This window comes from Dipodomys merriami, unplaced genomic scaffold, assembly GCF_024711535.1.
Source record: "Dipodomys merriami isolate MVZ:Mamm:240054 unplaced genomic scaffold, mDipMer1.0.p SCAF_6, whole genome shotgun sequence".
Classification (NCBI taxonomy): Eukaryota; Metazoa; Chordata; class Mammalia; order Rodentia; family Heteromyidae; genus Dipodomys; species Dipodomys merriami.
Window position 1 is genome coordinate 1093397 of NW_027206179.1, and position 17294 is coordinate 1110690.

General features: G+C 52.4%; 1 protein-coding gene across 6 annotated transcripts in view; it reads right to left on the minus strand.

Annotated features, from left to right (window-relative positions):
- Nucleotides 1-17294, minus strand: part of Smarca4 (SWI/SNF related BAF chromatin remodeling complex subunit ATPase 4) — a 73265-nt gene that overhangs the window by 26581 nt on the left and 29390 nt on the right. For 5 of the 6 annotated variants that reach the window (XM_070002240.1, XM_070002239.1, XM_070002238.1 and 2 more), the window contains exons 12-16: nucleotides 15836-15966; nucleotides 15643-15700; nucleotides 5890-6011; nucleotides 4532-4682; nucleotides 3022-3185 (exon numbers count right to left, since the gene is read on the minus strand). In XM_070002240.1, the coding sequence (XP_069858341.1) occupies nucleotides 3022-3185; nucleotides 4532-4682; nucleotides 5890-6011; nucleotides 15643-15700; nucleotides 15836-15966 (626 nt within the window). The remainder of the gene's footprint in view (nucleotides 1-3021; nucleotides 3186-4531; nucleotides 4683-5889; nucleotides 6012-15642; nucleotides 15701-15835; nucleotides 15967-17294) is intronic. The other variant, XM_070002237.1, reaches the window with a different exon arrangement.

Consider the following 17294-nt stretch of genomic DNA (forward strand, 5'->3'; position numbering starts at 1 on the left):
TGGTGGCTCACGCCTGTAATCCTAGCTACTCAGGAGGCTGAGATCTGAGGATCGCGGTTCAAAGCCAGCCCGGGCAGGAGAGACCGTGAGACTCCTATCTCCAATAAACCACCAGAAAACCGGAAGCGGCGCTGTAGCTCAAGTGGTAGAGCGCTCGCCTTGAGCTGAAGAGCTGAGGGACAGCACCCAGGCCCAGAGTTCAAGCCCCACGACCGACAAAAAAAAAAAAAAAAAAAAAAAAATGAAGGTGGCGCCATGGATGCCCGCGGACCAGGGAAGGACAGGACAGACAGTATGCAGGCAAGACTGGGCGCGCTCAGGAGGAGGCTGGAACCGCAGGGACAAGGAAAGAGACAGGACGCCAGGCTGGCGCTCTGGTGTGGGGACAGGCCATGACGGTGTAGGGCAGGAAGACCAGGCTCCCCGCCTGTGATGAGGAGAGTTCAGAGTGACAACAAGTGCCCAGGCCCTGCACAGGACTGGCTGGAAACATGGCTCTGTGGTAGAGTGCCTGCCTGGCAAGCGTGAGGCCTTGAGTTCAAATCCCTATACCTCCATAAAAGAGGCGATCACTTTAAGATCACATGGGAACGCATCTTCATATTTACGGCTGGAGCTGTGGCTCGACGCAGTAAGCTAGCCCTGCTATCAGGGACAGCACCCAGCCCCGAGTTCAAGCCCCATGACCAAAAAAGGAATTTAAAAAACCAGTACAAAGGGCTGGGCTCAGAGGGACAGAACTATCCTCAAGAGGCTTTGGCTGGTGCTGGGAGGGTGGAGCTCACGGCAGGTGGAGGCGATGTTAGCAGCTTCACCGCCTCCAGCCGATGCAAGGAGGTGCAGAGCCCACAGGAAACAAGTGGACACAGTCCTAGCCACCAAGACGGAGGCGGGGTTCCTGGGTGGAGCTGGGAAGGGCACACTTATAGCAGCCAGACATCACCGCTGCCCGTTCTGTGGTCATGACAAGAACGGGAGGCGAGGAGTGGGCAGTGTGGTATTCTTGCTGCCAAGGGGAGGCTCCCGGGGCGGGCGGTCACGGGCTCGCGTGGCAGGGAGGAGGGCCGGGAGGGACAGCACTGGGAGCGTGGGGGACCGAGAGTTTCCCCTGCTTGTCACTAGGTCCCCCTCCACTGCAGGAACTACACGGCACCGACGGTCTGAGAGAGAAACCCAGTCAGGGTGACGCGTGGCAGTGGGTGCAGGAGGTGAGCTGAGGCTGGGCATGTGGGCAGGCGCGGCTGTGCTCAGCCTCACAGGGCGGGGGGGGTGCCCACGGCTTTGGGGGTACGGTTGGCACTGCACAGGAGGGTCACCCTCCGCAGAGCGCTGCCCAGTGCTCTGTGGTTACTGGGAAGGGAACCACCCTGGGACAGGCACCTGCGGACACCAGTGGCAAGACACTGGGGCCAGGCTGAGCCCGGGGCCAGGCTGCGTGGAGAGGGCTGCGCATGCTGCTGCGCATGGCTCCACCACCTTGGGGGCGCGCAGCACCGTGTGTGCGCGCGCGTGCGTGCGTGCGCGCACGCAGCTGCTTCGACTGTCTGCTCCAAGCACCAAGAAGCCATGACACCTCAGAGGTCCAACGGGCACCCAGACTGGCAAAGCTGGCACACGCAGAGAAAGAGACCAATGGCGGCTGACAGGCTGATGTAGGAAGAAGGTTGAGATGTAGAGGCCTCAAAGGCACAGCCTCCACCGCCTGGCCCTGCGTCTGTGTGCCCTGTGTGTTCTGTATGCCCTGTGCATCTGCCCCGTGTGTCCCATGTGCTCCTGTGTGTCCTGTGTGCCCCGTGTGTCCTGTGTGCCCCGTGTGTCCTGTGTGCTCCCGTGTGTCCTGTGTGCCCCATGTGTCCTGTGTGCCCCATGTGTTCTGTGTGCTCCCGTGTGTTCTGTGTGCCCCGTGTGTCCTGTGTGCTCCCATGTGTCCTATGTGCCCCGTGTGCTCCCGTGTCCCGTGTGCTCCTGTGTGTCCTGTGTGCCCCGTGTGTCCTGTACATCTGCCCCGTGTGTCCTGTGTGCCCTATGTGTCCTGTGTGCCCGTGTGCCCCGTGTGCAGGCTGAACTCAGACTTCTGAGCAACCCAGTGACAGTAGAGGACAAGTCTGTGACAAGCCATGTGACAATCCTGTAGGACAGCCTTTGGCTTAAACCAGTGTCTAGGCACGGAAACATCTTGTACCCCCAAGTCCTCCAAACCCGTCTTGTGCTCATACAGATCAGCTCTTCTGAGCACAACCCCACTAGCACAAGGACACACGACGCTCGGGTGAGCAGCTCAGACATGGCTGGGGTTCTTAATTTCTGGAGAGAGGAGAACAGGGCTCCTCCAGACACCTGTCTGCTGTGTGTGCAAGCCTTCTCTCTCCGTGGGGAATCCCGGCGGGGCAGGCTCTTTGGAGCATCGGCGCACACATGGAGCCGGGCACAGTGCCAAGCAAAGGGACAAAACGCGGGTGTCTGGCTCGAGGGGCCTGCGCTCCAGACTGGCTCAGAGACAGGTGTGGGGCCTGAGCTGGGCCGCCGGGAGCCAGCTCTGGGCAGGTGAGCCGTTCTGTGGCTGGGGCTACTCTGGAAGAAGGGTGTCCAGTGTGACTGGTGTCCCGGCCTGCTGGAGGGCAGAGACGGCTGGGGCTGAGGTGGGGAGATGTCTTCTGGGGACGCTACTGGGACCAGACACCGCCACACCCGCGGGCCTGTGCCGCGGCTCTGCGCCCGGCAGAGTAGGTGCTTGCTCTACATGGCCACCAATGGTGCACCTACTCTTGCAGCAGGAGGTTCCTGTCACCTGCAACCCCCCAGACTGGCCGCTTAGCAAGAGCAAAGGGGACGTCGTGGAAGCCATCCTGCCAAAGTGCCAATGGCAGGACAGGCGCCCGCCACCAGCTGCGGGCAAAGCCTGGACCCATTCACTCTCAGCGGGACCTCCTTCAAGATGGGGTTCTTGAAGAGCTAGCGGTTTTTAAGGAGGGAAGACCATGCGAAGATGCGGGGGGACAAGGAGGTGGCGGGCGGACTCACGAGAGGGGCACGATGATGAGGAAGGGGCCGTTGATGCGCTTGTGCTCCATGAGGTATGTGATGAGCGCGATCGTCTGGATGGTCTTGCCCAGGCCCATCTCATCCGCCAGGATGCCGTTCAGGTTGTTGTTGTACAGGGACACCAGCCACTCCAAGCCCTTGATCTGCGGGGACAGACAGGTGGCCCTGTCAGCGGGAGGCACCGCCAGGCGGCAGCTCTGCCTGAGCCACGCCCCCTGCCCTTGGGGGAGCCCAGTGCTTTCCTCCACCCCCCCCACCCCTTTGCTTTGCCCCTGCGGGGATCCCCCCCCAAATCACTGCAGTGCCATCTCAGGGCGGCCCTGCCGACGAGGGGTCCTGGGGGATCTCTGTTCTGCAGAGCTGGGGAGGCTTGGTGGCCAGCCAGCCCCGAGTGACACTTGGGGTCCACAACCCAGCAGGCCTCGGGGAGGCTGCAGCGGTGAACCCAGCACACAGACAGAGCTCCATTTCCCAGCTCGCTGCACACTCACTCAATGTGGCTCAACGTGGGCAAGGGCCTGGGCTCGTGACCAACGCACAGAAAATAATGTTTAAAAACCCAAAACAAAGCCAGGTACTGGTGGCTCACACCTGTCATCCTAGCTACTCGGGGCTGAGATCTGAGGATCATGGTTCAAAGCCAGCTCAGGCAGGAAAGCCCATGCGACTCATCTCCAGAAAACCGGAAGTGGTGCTGTGGCTCACGTGCTAAGAGTGCTCACCTTGAGCTGAAGAGCTGAGGGACGGTGCCCAGGCCCAGAGTTCAATCCCCACACGGGGGGGGGGGGGGGGGGGGGGGGGGGGGGGGCCTCAAGAGCATTCAGAAATTCAGACACTGAAGAGAAGACTTTTCACACTAAACCTAACACTTGGAAGGAAAACTGGACCATTTTCCTAACACAACAAGACAGAAGTTCTGGGCAAGGTGCCACCTTCCCCCTCGGGACACACGTGATGTGGACGCCTGAGAGCTCCCTCCTGGCAAGCAGGGGACACCAGCACCACTGGCAGACCCAGTCCAGCTGCCTCTGGCGGGCAGAGGAGATGGACGTGGCCTCGGGACTGCTCCCGCTGGGGAGCCTCGAGGGTGGGACAGAGCCTGGCACTGGCACCGGCTCCTGACTCGAGCTGCCGGCTCCATCCCAAGTGCTGAGCACACTCACGCGTGCGCGCACCCGCGTCTGGGGCCTGACGCAGCCATTCCTCTGGTTCCCGCACCACCAAGACATGGGGACAGCAGGCTGTCCATCTGGCCACACCATAGGACATAGGGTGCTCCTGGCGCTCTGCCTGGCACAGACCTAGGCACCCAGCACCCAGAGGCTCTGTGCTGTTTCAACCCCTCCCTGTATGTGCATCCCCCCAGGGGACACGGTGGCTTGGAATCCAGGGAAGAGCACGCTCCCCAGAGACCGAGAGAGGACGGTGGAGTCGGTTCCCTGGGGCCGCGAGCCACACGGGCACACGGTGACAGTGACACCCGCCTCACCTGGTACTGTTTGAGGACCCCATTAACCATCAGCGCCGACTGCTTGTCGACCCTCTCGGTGACAGCATGAGCCACAGCATAGTAGGACTGCAGGCCGCGGGCGAGGGCCTGGGACACGCCATACTCGTCATCGACGTCTTGCTTGGCGTTCCTGGGGGCGAGATGGGCGGGTACCCAGTGAGCACAGGTGACCCCGCGGCGACCACGTGCTCCAGCGGGACCCGTGGGCTCAACTGAGGCCAGCCAGGCGGCCAGGCCCCGCCCAGGACAGAGCCTAGAGCCCAGGTGCCTGGAGTTCCTGTCCCACGGAGGGATGGTCACTTGTCTCGTCTCATAAAAGACCGCGGCCCACACGGCCACCTGTGCCGTGGCGAGCCCGGAGGCTCCAGGGAAAATCAACACCCACCACGCGGCTGCCCACAAACCCACAGCCACGCTTTGTTCGGTAGTCTGAGGATCTATCGGCCCGCCCCCCTTTTAACTGGTGCTGGAACTGGGGCTCGAACTTAGGGCCTCACTTTTTGCTTATGTCTCCTGATCCACTATGCGACCCACACCTCCAGTCCAACATTTTGCTGGTTAATTGGAGATAGTCTCACAAGGCTTTTCTGCCTGGTCTGGCTTCAAACCACAAACATCCAGGTCACAGCCTCATCAGCTGCTGGGATTACAGCGGTAAGCCACAACACCCAGCTTCAGAATAAACAGCCTCTTTCCTTTATACTGTTATTCAAAAGGCTGGGGGCCAGGCCAGCGCCTGCCCCACAAGCACGAGGCCAGGTTCAAACCCCAATATGGCCCCCACCCCAACAATGAGGAATACCAAGTGTGTTCCTTATTAAGAGAAGTGGCCAGGATTTGGGAGTTGACTGGATTTTAAAATGTTTGCATGGACTTCACCTGATCAAACTTTCTCAATCTGAACATCAGAAATGCTCCCAGCAGCAAAACTTTAAGGAGGGGCATTTCAGAATTGGGCCCGTGGACAGGGGCACCCCCATCTATGGAGCATGTACTTGCAACCCCCACCCCCGGCCCGCCATCTTCCCTTCACACTCCACCATCTCCCAGCAGAGCAGTCACGAGCCAGCGCCTGCACAGGGACCACGCTGGGAAAAGCGCTACTGCAAGGGCGGATGTGAGCGCCGCCACTGGCAGGACAGACCAAGGCTGGCGGGTGAACAGAAGACGCTCTCGGTGCAAGCATCCAGGGCCATGTCCAGGAGACATGGCACGCCACAAGCCCAGATCTACGTGCACAAGCGCCAAGTGGCAATCGCACAATGTGCTCAGTGGAGCAGCCACCGAGATGTGTGAGTGCAGGACGTCGGGCAGCCTCTGCAGCCGGGGCGTCTTACTCAATGATGTGCCGTGCGTCCACCTCTGAGACGTCATCGCTGTCCGGATCGGGGATCTTCTTCTTCTCCTCCACGGGCAGGGTGGGGGGCTGCGCGGGCTGAGGCTGCTCTTCCTCCTCCTCCTACCAAGACAGGACCTGGTGACCTGGGTTCAGCCCACGGAGCGGGGCGCCCCTCTCCCCTTCCTAGGGTGGCTTGGACTCTACACGTCGGGGAAGGCCTCCCTGATTTGGCTGCTGGGCTTTCTACACCTCGCCACGCCTGCCAAGGCCAGTACCCCAGACTCTGCCTTGGCTCACACAGCACCCCCAGATTATTATTCTCTCGATGTCCACAGTCTTAGTCACACCACAGCGGCCTTCCCTGTGCTGCTGGGAAGGGGCGGCCGTTCCCACCTACAAGTGAGCGCGCTGCCCCCAGGGCCCCCCTTCCTGTGTGTACTGAGCAGACGCGAGCACTCGTGGGACACGTGGGTGAAATCAACAAGGAGCATCCTTGCATTTCTGTATAAAGCAAACCACCGCACAGGGGAACCTTCCTCTGCCTCTCATGGACCTGCTACAGAGCTTAAAGAAGTGACATTAACCTATTGAGTAATTCTGATCGAAAAGCAGAGAGAGGCCCCGGGATCGTGCAAGGTAACTTTCAGGTCACGAGGAACAGCAGGCGGATGGTGGCAGCATGGGGGGTGAAGCGGAGGGCATCTCTGGCAGATGCTCCCTCCTGAAGAGGACCAGACTGGAATTTTAGCAGGGGGAGGTACTGAATTTGAGAGAGCGAAGGGGACTCCCAGCCTGAGAAGGGGACGTTTGAGTTGGGGCAAAATTGCCAAAAGGACCTATTGCAGAGGTCCCAGAACTGAGCGAAGACACAGCACAGTCTGAAAAGCATTAGCCTTCAAAAAGTGGCTGTGAAGTGGAATGGTGGCTCAAGAGGTAGAGCACCGGTCTTGGGGAAAAAAGCCAAACAAGAACATGAGGGCCTGAGTTCAAAGCCCCAGTGCTGAGTTAAAAAAAAAAAAAAAAAAAAAAAAAAAAAAGAAAGGCCAGGGCTGGGACGGTGGCTCAGTGGTAGAGCGCTTGCCTTGCATGCATGAGGCCCTGGGTTCCATTCCTCAGCAACACACAAGCCAAAAAAAGCTGGAAGTGGCACTGTGGCTCAAGTGGTAGAGTGCTCAAGTGGTAGAGCGTTCACCTTGAGCTGAAGAGCTGAGGGACAGCGCCCAGGCCCAGAGTTCAGGGCCCATGACGGACCAAACCAAACCAAACAACAAAAAAACAGGCCAGGCACCAGTGGCTCATGCCTATAATCCTAGCAACTCAAGAGGCTGAGGTCTAAGAATAGCAGTTCAAAGCCAGGAAAATCAGTGAGACTCTTCTCTCCAATTAATCACCACCAAGTGGAGCTCTGGCTCCAGTGGTAACGTAGTAGCCTGGAGCTAAAACATCTCAGGGACAGCACCCAGGCCCTAAGTTCAAGCCCAGGACTAGCAAAAGACAAAGTGGCTGAATTCCAGGGAGAAAAGCATGTTATTCAGAACCACGTCCATCTCCCTCTCTCCACTCTATCACATGAAGGGGAGGGGGATGGGCAGCACAGGTGGAGGGGAGGGGCTCGCTGAGGTGGAACTGCACATGTGCTCAGAGAAGAAGACAAAGCACTACCCAGGGTGACACAAAAGACAGCACACAGGAGGCCTGCACAACCGAGGGCCACGACCTAAGGAAAGGGAACCAGCCCAGATGCCACAGGATTAGCCCAGGGAAGGTACTCAACACACAAGCAAAGGAAACGCCAGCCAGCCCGCTAGAGAGAGACTCAGAATCCAACCTGGCTACAATACACCACACAGGAAGAGGGAAAATGAAGGAGGAAGGGAAAAAGGGAGGAAAGGAGAGAATTCAACAGAACCTGTCTCGTTTCACTGATATTCTTCAAATCAGCATACAAAGTCTTTGAAGTAGATGTAATTATCATTCATTCCAAAGTTTGGGTCAATATGTACAGAGAATGGAAAGAATTCCTATTTAAGCATAAGCCAAGAAATACAGAACGTCAACACTTCCCATATTTGATGAAAAAGATAGCTATCCACTAAAAAGAAAGGTGAACCCATTAAACCCATTAAAAAGAAAATCGAGGCTAGGAATGTGACTTAGTGGTAGAGTGTTTGCCTAGCATGCTGGAAGCCCTGGGTTTGATTCCTCAGTACCACATACACAGAAAAGGCCAGAAGTGGTGCTGTGGCTCGTGGTGCAGTGCTAGCCTTGAGTAGAGAGAGGCTCAGAGACAGAGCCCAGGCCCCAAGTTCAAGCCCTAGGACGGGGAGGGGGGAGGGAAGGTTTTGCAAACATATTACAAGACATTAAAAACAGACAAATCTAAAACAGAAAACAAAATAACCATGTAAAATAAGGGAGAATAGGAATAAAATTAGTGGCAAACTTTTTCTCTGAAAAGACAGGCTGCCAATTAGTGCCTCATAATCTGCGTCCATTCCCCTGGGAGCAAAGGCTATCAGCCAGGACCTCCACGTGCAGCTAGACGACCCCTCCCAAAGCCACAGGCTGACCAGAAAGAACAAAATAATGGCACTCGCAAGGAAATGGATGAAACTAGAACAAAGCATGTTGACCGAAACAAGCCAAGATCAGAGAGACAGACAAACGGTACATGGTCTCCCTGATACGTAGATGTTAAACTCAAACTGCAATGAGATAAGACAAAGTAAACAGGACTCAAACAAAGGACCTCTTCTTAATTTGTCATATTTTTAGATGGTATATACATGTGCACATCTGAGGGAAACTAGGAGGAGGGCACAGAATCAGAGAGAAACAGGTGAAAAAATACAGCAGAGAGGCTTATCAGCTGCCCAGGACATTGATCAAAGTAAACTAAGCAACTCAAGGGCAGCGATGGGAGGGAGGGAAGGAGAGGGAAAGAGGGAACAGCTCACATTAAGCAGAAGGAAAGAAATGTACACATCACCGATGTGGAAGAAATAGTTCTACTGTCAAAGTTCATCGAGTTCACCAGCTTTATAGACCGTGATAATGACCATTTGCCTTGTGAAGATTAGCATGTGTTTGTGGCTTTAGCTAAGTATCACTATGCCACAATATTGTGAAATTAATGTAATCACTTAATCTCAATAAAGAAATTGAAAAAAAAAAAAAAACCTGCAGTCTGAAGAAACACGTTCCCCAATACAGAGACGGAGAACTTATGTCCAGGGCACAGGGCTTAGGTAAACCATGCTAGAGAGGCAGAAGGGGGCGTTCCAAGGTAGAAGATGTGCTTAGCCCAACACAAAAACAAAACCCTAAGTCTTACAGCAGAAAAGACATAGTAGCAGAAACCTTCTCTGGTATTCTCTTATTTCCTCTCTGCTACCACATTAATGATAAGATTGCCCAGCTAGTGATAAGCGTGCATAAAGCATTCATTATAAAGCATCTTTAACTCCCGTTTCCTGCCTGGAGAAGAAGAAACTATTGTAGTTACTTTCCTATTTTTCCCTCTTCGTGTTGGTCTAAGATTGTAAATCTTTGCTGAAACTTCCACCATGTGGGACTCCTCTTGTTGTGAGATGCCTTGAAATGCTTTTGAAAACTCTCAGGAGCTGAGGGTTTGCAGAGAACGGGAAAGCTGAGGGAAAGCTCATCCATCACCAATGAAGAACGGTGAGCCAGACAGAGGCTGACTCTTACAAGACAACCGCGCCCCACTTTCTGCCTTGACCTCGCAGGTCTCTTTCTAAATAAGCTGCACGCCAACACGGTAACCAGTACTGATGAATCTGCAAAGAACGGAAGCTGCAAAGAACTGCTAACTGACAGTAAAACAATCACTTAAAGGCTTCTGGTGTTGATCATAAGGGGCTGTGATATGTGTGGGAACTGGACTCATGGACCCTCAGCATAATAGTTTTGAAGATTTATGTTCTTCAGATGGCCTCAAAAGCAAGGAATTACTCATTTTGGGTTCCAGAAAGAAATGACAGGTATCTTGTGACAATTACCCACGAGGCCCAAAATGACTTTCTTGTTTTAACAAACCCCTCTGACAAACCAGAGACAATGGACAAAGCAGCAAAACCTCCAACTGACACTGTGCGACCCTTGCGTACACTTCTCTCCTGCCCCATTCTTCCTCTATTTGAAACTAAGACTTTTTTTTTTTTTTTGGTCGTAGGGCTTGAACTCTGGGCCTGGGCGCTGTCCCTCAGCTCTTCAGCTCAGGGTGAGTGCTCTACCGCTTGTGCCACAGCGCCACTTCCGGTTTTCTAGTGGTTTAAGGGAGATAGGAGTCTGATGAACTCCCCTGCCTGGGTTGGATTTGAGCCGCAATCCTCAGATCTCAGCCTCCTGAGTAGCTAGGATTACAGGCGTGAGCCACTGGTGCCCGGCTTTTTTTTTTTTTTTTTTTTGAAACTCAGGGCTTGGACCCTGTCCCTGAGCAGTTTTTGCTCAAGGGTAGCACTCTACCATTTTGATTTTGGTTTTCTGGTGATTCATTGTAGGTAAGAGTCTCATGGACTTTCCTGCTTAGGGCTGGCTTTGAACCATGATCCCCAGATCTTAGCCTCCTGAATAGCTAGGATGACAGGTGTGTGCTGCCAGCGCCCAGCTAAACCAAAGACTTCTGTTACTCTCTGCCCTCCTCCAACATGTTACTGGAACATTAATAAATATTTATTTGAAATACACTAAAAAATAATTGTAAGACTATGTTGTTGGATATATAACACAGATTAACATAAGTGACAGTAACATCATAAAGAAAAGGATAACGGAGATAAATTAGGTCAAAATTTTAGTATTTTATCGTTGTTGTTGTTGTTGCCGGTCACTGGACTTAAACTCTGGGCCTAGGTGCTGTACCTGACCGTTTTTGTGTGCAAGACTGCCTTTTCTACCACTTTGAGCCACCGCTCCACTTCCAGTTTTCTGGTAGTTAATTGTAGGTCAGAGTCTCAGACTTTCCTGCCTGGGGTTGGCTTTGAACCATGATCCTCAGATTTCAGCCTCCTGAGTAGCTAGGGTGACAGGTGAGCCACCAGCACCTGGCTTGATTTTGTATTTCTCTGTGCAAGTACTAGGGTTTGAACTCTGGGTGGTCTGGCTTTTCCACTCACAGCTGGCACTTGACCACTTGAGCCATACCTCTAGTTCTGAATTTAGTATTAATTGCAAAATTACTGTGCCAAATTACAGCACTTGGAAGGTAAAATGGAAGGATCTCAAGTTCAAGGCTCATCTGGGAGACAGATGAGGGATGCTGTCACATAAAAAGCAAAAAAAAAAAAGGACTGGAGATGTGGCTCAAGTGGTTATGCACCCATCATGACGAAAACAGAGAAGAGCACAAGGCCGTGAATTCAAGCTCCGGTAAAAAAAAGAAGTCTCCCATTCAAGCTCCAGTAAAAGAAAAGTTTCCCATTGGCAATCTAAGCCTAGAATGGTCAAAAGCAAAATAAAATAGCCTAATCATCAACATCAGCAATGAAAATGATAACTACCAACTCTACAGAAATACAGGGTTGCTATAAAAATAAGGAACAAGGTACCAGTGACTCACAGCTGTAGTCTTAGCTATGTGGAAGGCTCAGATTGGGAGGCTAATAGTTCAAGGCTTATCAAGGCATGGAAGTCCACAAGAACCCTTCTCAAGTAAGAGCTGGGTGCACCTGTTCTTCTAGCTCTGATAAAAACCCTAAAACAGGCAGATTGTGACCTAGGCATGAGCAGCCCAGGCAGGAAGTAAGGCATTGTCTCAAAAATATCTAGCAAAAAAAAAAAGGTTGGCAGTATGGTTCAGTGGTTAACTGTTTGTCTAGCAAGCATAAGGCCCAGAGTTCAAGTCCCAGTACTGCCCCCAAAACTTTTAATCTTCATTGTCATGTTACTGAAATGAAATAGCCAATTCCTAGGAAAACAAAAGTGAACAGAAATAATTTAAAAACAAACAATAAATACAACCCGTAACAGTTCATTTAAAATTTTAAAAATCTACCTGCCGCAGCTGGGAAGGTGGCTTCGTGGTAGAGTGCTTACCTTGCAAGCATGAAGCCCTGGGTTCGATTCCTCAGGACCACATACACAGAAAAAGGCAAAAGTGGCACTGTGGTTCAAGCGGTAAAGCACCAGCCTTGAGCACAGAGAGGCTCAGGGACAGCCCAAGCCCTCAGTTCAACCTGCAGGACTGGAAAAAAAAAAATCTACCTGCCATAAAAAACCAGGCTGACAGCGGGCGCCAGTAGCTCTCATCTGAGCTACTGAGGAGGCTGAAGCTGAGGATGGAGCCTGGGCAGGGAAGGCCAGGAGACTCACCGAAGAGAGCTGTGGCTCAATTAGTAGAGGGCTAGCCTAGAATCAAAGAAGTTCAGGGACACAGCCCAGACCCTGAGCTCAAACCCCAGGACTGGCAATGAGAGAATTGTTTTCAAAGGCCAGGCTGAAACAAGATCTCTAGCAAATTCTTTTTTTCTTTTTTTGCTTTGTGACGTCAGTTTGTGTCTTTTGAGCCGGCAGTGCAGTGGGCGGGCCATAGGGGGTGTGCTCGGCCGGACACTCCTCCAATGGCCTGACCTGCCCAGAGCCTCCGGAATTTCGTGAGGCTTGTTTCTTTGTTGGAGGGAGATAGTACTGTGGTTCGGGCTCAGAAGATGAGCTTACTAGGCAGGCAACTTGAGGTACATCTCAAGTTGTTTTTGCTCAGAATATTTTTAGGTAATCTCTTTTTTACCTAGACCAGCCTGAACAATGTGGGGTGCCCAGATCAGCTTCACACCACAATCCTCCTACTCTCAGCCTCCACAGCAGCTAAGATCACAGGCATGAGGCACAGGATCAAGTATAGGTGTAGATATTTGTATGCAGTCCTGGGGTGTGAACTCAGGACTTGGTGCTGTCTCACAGCTTTTTCCCCGCTCAAGGCTAGCGATCTACCACTTGAGCCACACCTCCACTTCTGGCTCCTTGCTGGCTAATTAGAGATGAAAGGTCTCCCGGACTTTTCTGCCCAAGCTCGCTTCAAACCACAATTCCAAGATCTTGGCCTCCTCTTTATATCTAGGCTACAAGCTTGAACCACCTCTATCAGGCAAAAAAATGTTTTGTCTGTTGGTTTTTAATGATCCTAAATATAAAACTTCTAGAAAGAAATCTAAATAGGAAAATCTATGTGATTTTTGGGTTATGCAAATAAAAAAAATTTTTGGAGGGGTGTGTGGCTCTGGGGCTTGACGTTTGGGCCTAGGTGTAGTCTCTGAGCTTTTGTGCTTAAGGCTGGCACTCTGCCATTTGAGCCACAGCTCCACTTCTGGCTTTTTGTGGACACTTGGAGGTAAGAGTCTCATGGATGTTCCTGTTTGAGCTGGCTTCAAATCTCAATCCTCCAATCTAAGTCTCCTGAGTAGCTAGGATTACAAGCATCCTAAATAATTCTTCAACAGTAAGAGCACATTTCAGTAAAGAAAACAATGTTGAGGGGTTGGAAGAGTGGCTCAGGGCATAGAGTGCCAGCCAAGGAGTAAAAGCAAGCATTAGATACCAAGTTTCAATCCTGGTCTTGAATCTTATTGAGGGTAGGAGGCAGCAAATAGGGAAGAATAAAGGAAGGGACGACACTGAATAAGGAGCATTGTACTCATGAACTGACTTACGGAATTCTAACCCTTTTGGCAAAACTACTTAGTAACAATAATAGCAACATAAAGATGAATTTGATTTCACCAACATTAAACTGATCCTACAGCTCAAAGAAAGGCATCAGTAAAAAAATGTCAAACCAAGTACACTGGGAGAAGTTATTTGCACATTACATATTGAGTCAAAGATGTGTATCTAGACTAAATACGGGACTAAATGACTTGGCAAGATGATAATCTAATTAAAAATGGGCAAAGATTTGAACAGGTTCGCATATTACATGAATGGTACGTAACCGTGTATGAAAAGACGCGCCGCACTAGTGGCTGGAGGAGAATGGAAATTAAAAGCACAAAGACAGGAGCACCACACAGCCACTAACATGTCTTCAACCGAAAGGACACACACCACCACGTGCTGGCGAGAGGACATGGAACCTGGGGCCTGTGAAATGGCACAGCCACTCTGAAAATGGTTTGGCAGTGTCTTAAAAAGATAAACATACACTTACCACGTGACCCAGCAATTCCACTCCTAGGTATCTACCCAAGAGAAACGAAAACACATGTCCATCCACACAGGTATGCTTGCGTCCGCACAGCACTATTTGCCATAGTCACGAATGGAAAACACTGTCCACCGACTGGCGGACAGTCGGCAATGTGGACTGTCGACAATGAACTCAGGTCGACAATGCACAAGGCATGACGGGCCTGGACAGCATGCCACACGCAGGAAGGCCAAAGCCACAGCCAGCACGTCACAGATGTTTCACGGACATCTGTACTCTTCTTGGCAGATGGGGCATCCTGGGCTGAAGGAGGGTGCGGCACCTCACTGGCACCAAGCTGGAGCAAGCTTTCCCTTGTGATCCTCAAACAAACCCAAGCTGTGCCCTTGCCGGGCACCAGGTCTGTTCTGGACAAAGGTGCGCCTCACTACAACAGCTGAAAAGCCAGTAGGAGCTGAGGGCTGCTCTGCGGGAGCGCCTGCCTGGCACACACAAGGCCCTAGTTCCATTCCCAGCACCAAAACCATGGGCTGGGAAGGTGGCTCAGTGGTAGAGCGCTTGCCTTGCATGCATGAGGCCCTGGGTTCAATTCCTCAGCACCACATAAGCAGAAAAAGCTGGAAGTGGCGCTGTGGCTCAAGTGGTAGAGTGCTAGCCTTCAGCTGAAGAGCTGAGGGACAGCGCCCAGGCCAAGTTCAGACCCCACGACCAACCAAAACAAAACAACAAAATATGATTGGCAAAGAACTCATTTACTTAAAAAATATAGAGAGCTGGGCACCAGTGGCTCACTCCTGTAAATCATAGCTATTCAGTAGGCTGAGAATCATGGTTCAAAGCCAGCCCAGGCAGAAAAGTGTACGAGACTCTCATCTCCAATCAACTACTCAAGAAAAGCCAAAAGTGGTAGCGTGCTAGCCTTGAGCACAAAGAGGCTTAGGGACAGCAGCCAGGCCCTGAGTTCAAGCCCCAGGACCAGCAAAAAACGAACAACAAAAAACCAAAAACACAGATAGGGAACAGGTTACCTTCAGACTCCACTGGGCATTTTGAAAAAGCACGTAACTTTTTAAGTAACCCAAGTCAGTGCAGAGCATGGATGAAATAGTATGCCAATCTGCCTACTCCAGAGCAAATCCCAGATGCCCTGGGAGGACATGGTGCTATGTGGGGATGGGGAGAGCGGGAAGCAGAGAGCTGAAGCCGCAGGAAACCCTGGAGCTGGCGTCAGGCTGGGGCCACACACACAGTGCACAGAGCTTCACGGTTCATGGACACACACAGCTGGTGGAAATGGGCCAATCATAGAGCCCGCTCTCAGATGCGGAGCTCTGACTGGCTAGCGCAACCAAGAAGATGAACTTTAAGTTGCACTTCATCAATTGAATGGAAGATGGAAACAGTCATATGTGCAGTGTGGCGAGAGGTCAGCACAGCTCTGAAACACCCACTTTCAGCCAAGCCTGGGGCTCAGCTGCCCCTGCCACACCATGCCCAGCCAGTGCAGGGGGAAGGCCCACAGGGGGCGGGGCAGACACACACGGGGTGAAGGGCCCATGACTTGAAAGATCCATGTGGGACTCTTACCTCCTCCTCCTCTTCTGAACCACTCTCTTCGCTATCAGACCTTGGAGCCACTTCATACCTGGAACGTAATGGCGGCACTTCAGTGCAAGGCCCTGGGAGCCCGCAGGCCTGGGCCAGATGGCAGCCACACCTCGCTCTGCCCCAGGCCAAACCCTGCAGGGCAACCACTGTCCATCTCTGCAGATGAACTCACCCTGGGTTCATCTCCAGCCAAGCCTCCAGCTGGCCAGCTTTGGGGGCATCGGTGCCCGTGAGGATCTTCCCGCTCTCCACGTGGATCACTTTCACCGGAAGGTCACTCATCTGGCTGGTTTCATCCAGAGGCTGAAAGAGAAGTCACCTGTGAGCTCCTGGACCTCCAGCCCTCATCTCCGCTCCTGTCCATGCCCAGGAAAAGACAAGCACGGCCAGGAGGAGTGGCCTGGGCGACTGCACAGCAGTCCTCCTGGTGGGCACGGGGCTGGCAGACAACCCACGTGCAGCACAGCAACAGCACCCGAACTGCCCCGGGCAGGTACAGAACTCGTCCTCGTGCCTCACAGACGCAGTACTACAGGGAGCAGGGGTCTCACACCTGTAACCCTAACTACTCTGGACCCTGAGATCTGAGGATCGCAGCCTGAGGCTAGCCTAGGCAGAAAAGCCTGTGAGACTCCACGATTAATGGAGTTGGGGGTGGGGGTGGGAGGGATTTACAGTATGAACACAATGAATTTACTACGCTTTTAGAGTGCACTTACAATATATTGCTGGTGTCCCCAGGTGACTTAAGGTCTCAGGGGAATGGGTACGTCCCATGCAAACTACATGATATTTTCGTTTCCATAGGGAACCTGGAACCATCGCCCAGGGATACGGAAAGAGACCTGGACAGTAGATTGATAATGTAGTAAACAAGCTGGGTATGGTGATGCACCCCTGGAATCCCAGCACTCAGGAAGTGGAGGCAGAAAGACCAGCTATAACTAGCCTGGCCTGAAAAGTGACACTTTAGCTCATAAGTGTATAGACATACACGTTGGCATATATGTGTAAGTATATATAACTCAGAGAACTTATTAATGCATAGCCCCTATCTTTAGGACAAATGCATTTAATTTTCAGGTAAGTAAAGCTCTCCCCAGTTGGACTGCAGTCTGACAGCTTTCCTCTCCCAAGTGCACTGGTACTGGCTTTCCATGTGTGCTCCCAGGGTTCCCACGCGGGAAAGCAGGACTTGGAGGCACATGTCTTCCTGTCCTCCGCTGTCCTGCCCAGACCTCATCCAAGTCTTTCTGAAATCGCTAACTGGGAGTTTTATCTCCTTTTTTCTGTTTTGTTATTTTTTTGTGTGCCAGTCCTTGGACTTGAACTAAGGGCCTGGGCACTGTTCTTGAGCTTTTTTGCTCAAAGCTAGTGCTCTACCACTTGAACCTCACGTCCACCTTCGGCTTTTTGGTGGTAAACTGGAGGTAAGTCTTAGGACTTTCCTGCCTGTCCAGCTGGCTTTGAGCCACAATCCTCAGATCTTAGCTTCCTAAGTAGGTAGGATTACAGGCCTGAGCCGCCAGCGCCCAACTTGTTTTCATTAACTAGCTGTACAAAGAAGGTTGAATTCAACCTGTTACCTGGTGTGCACCACGCACCTTGCTCGATGCCACTTCTCCCATCAT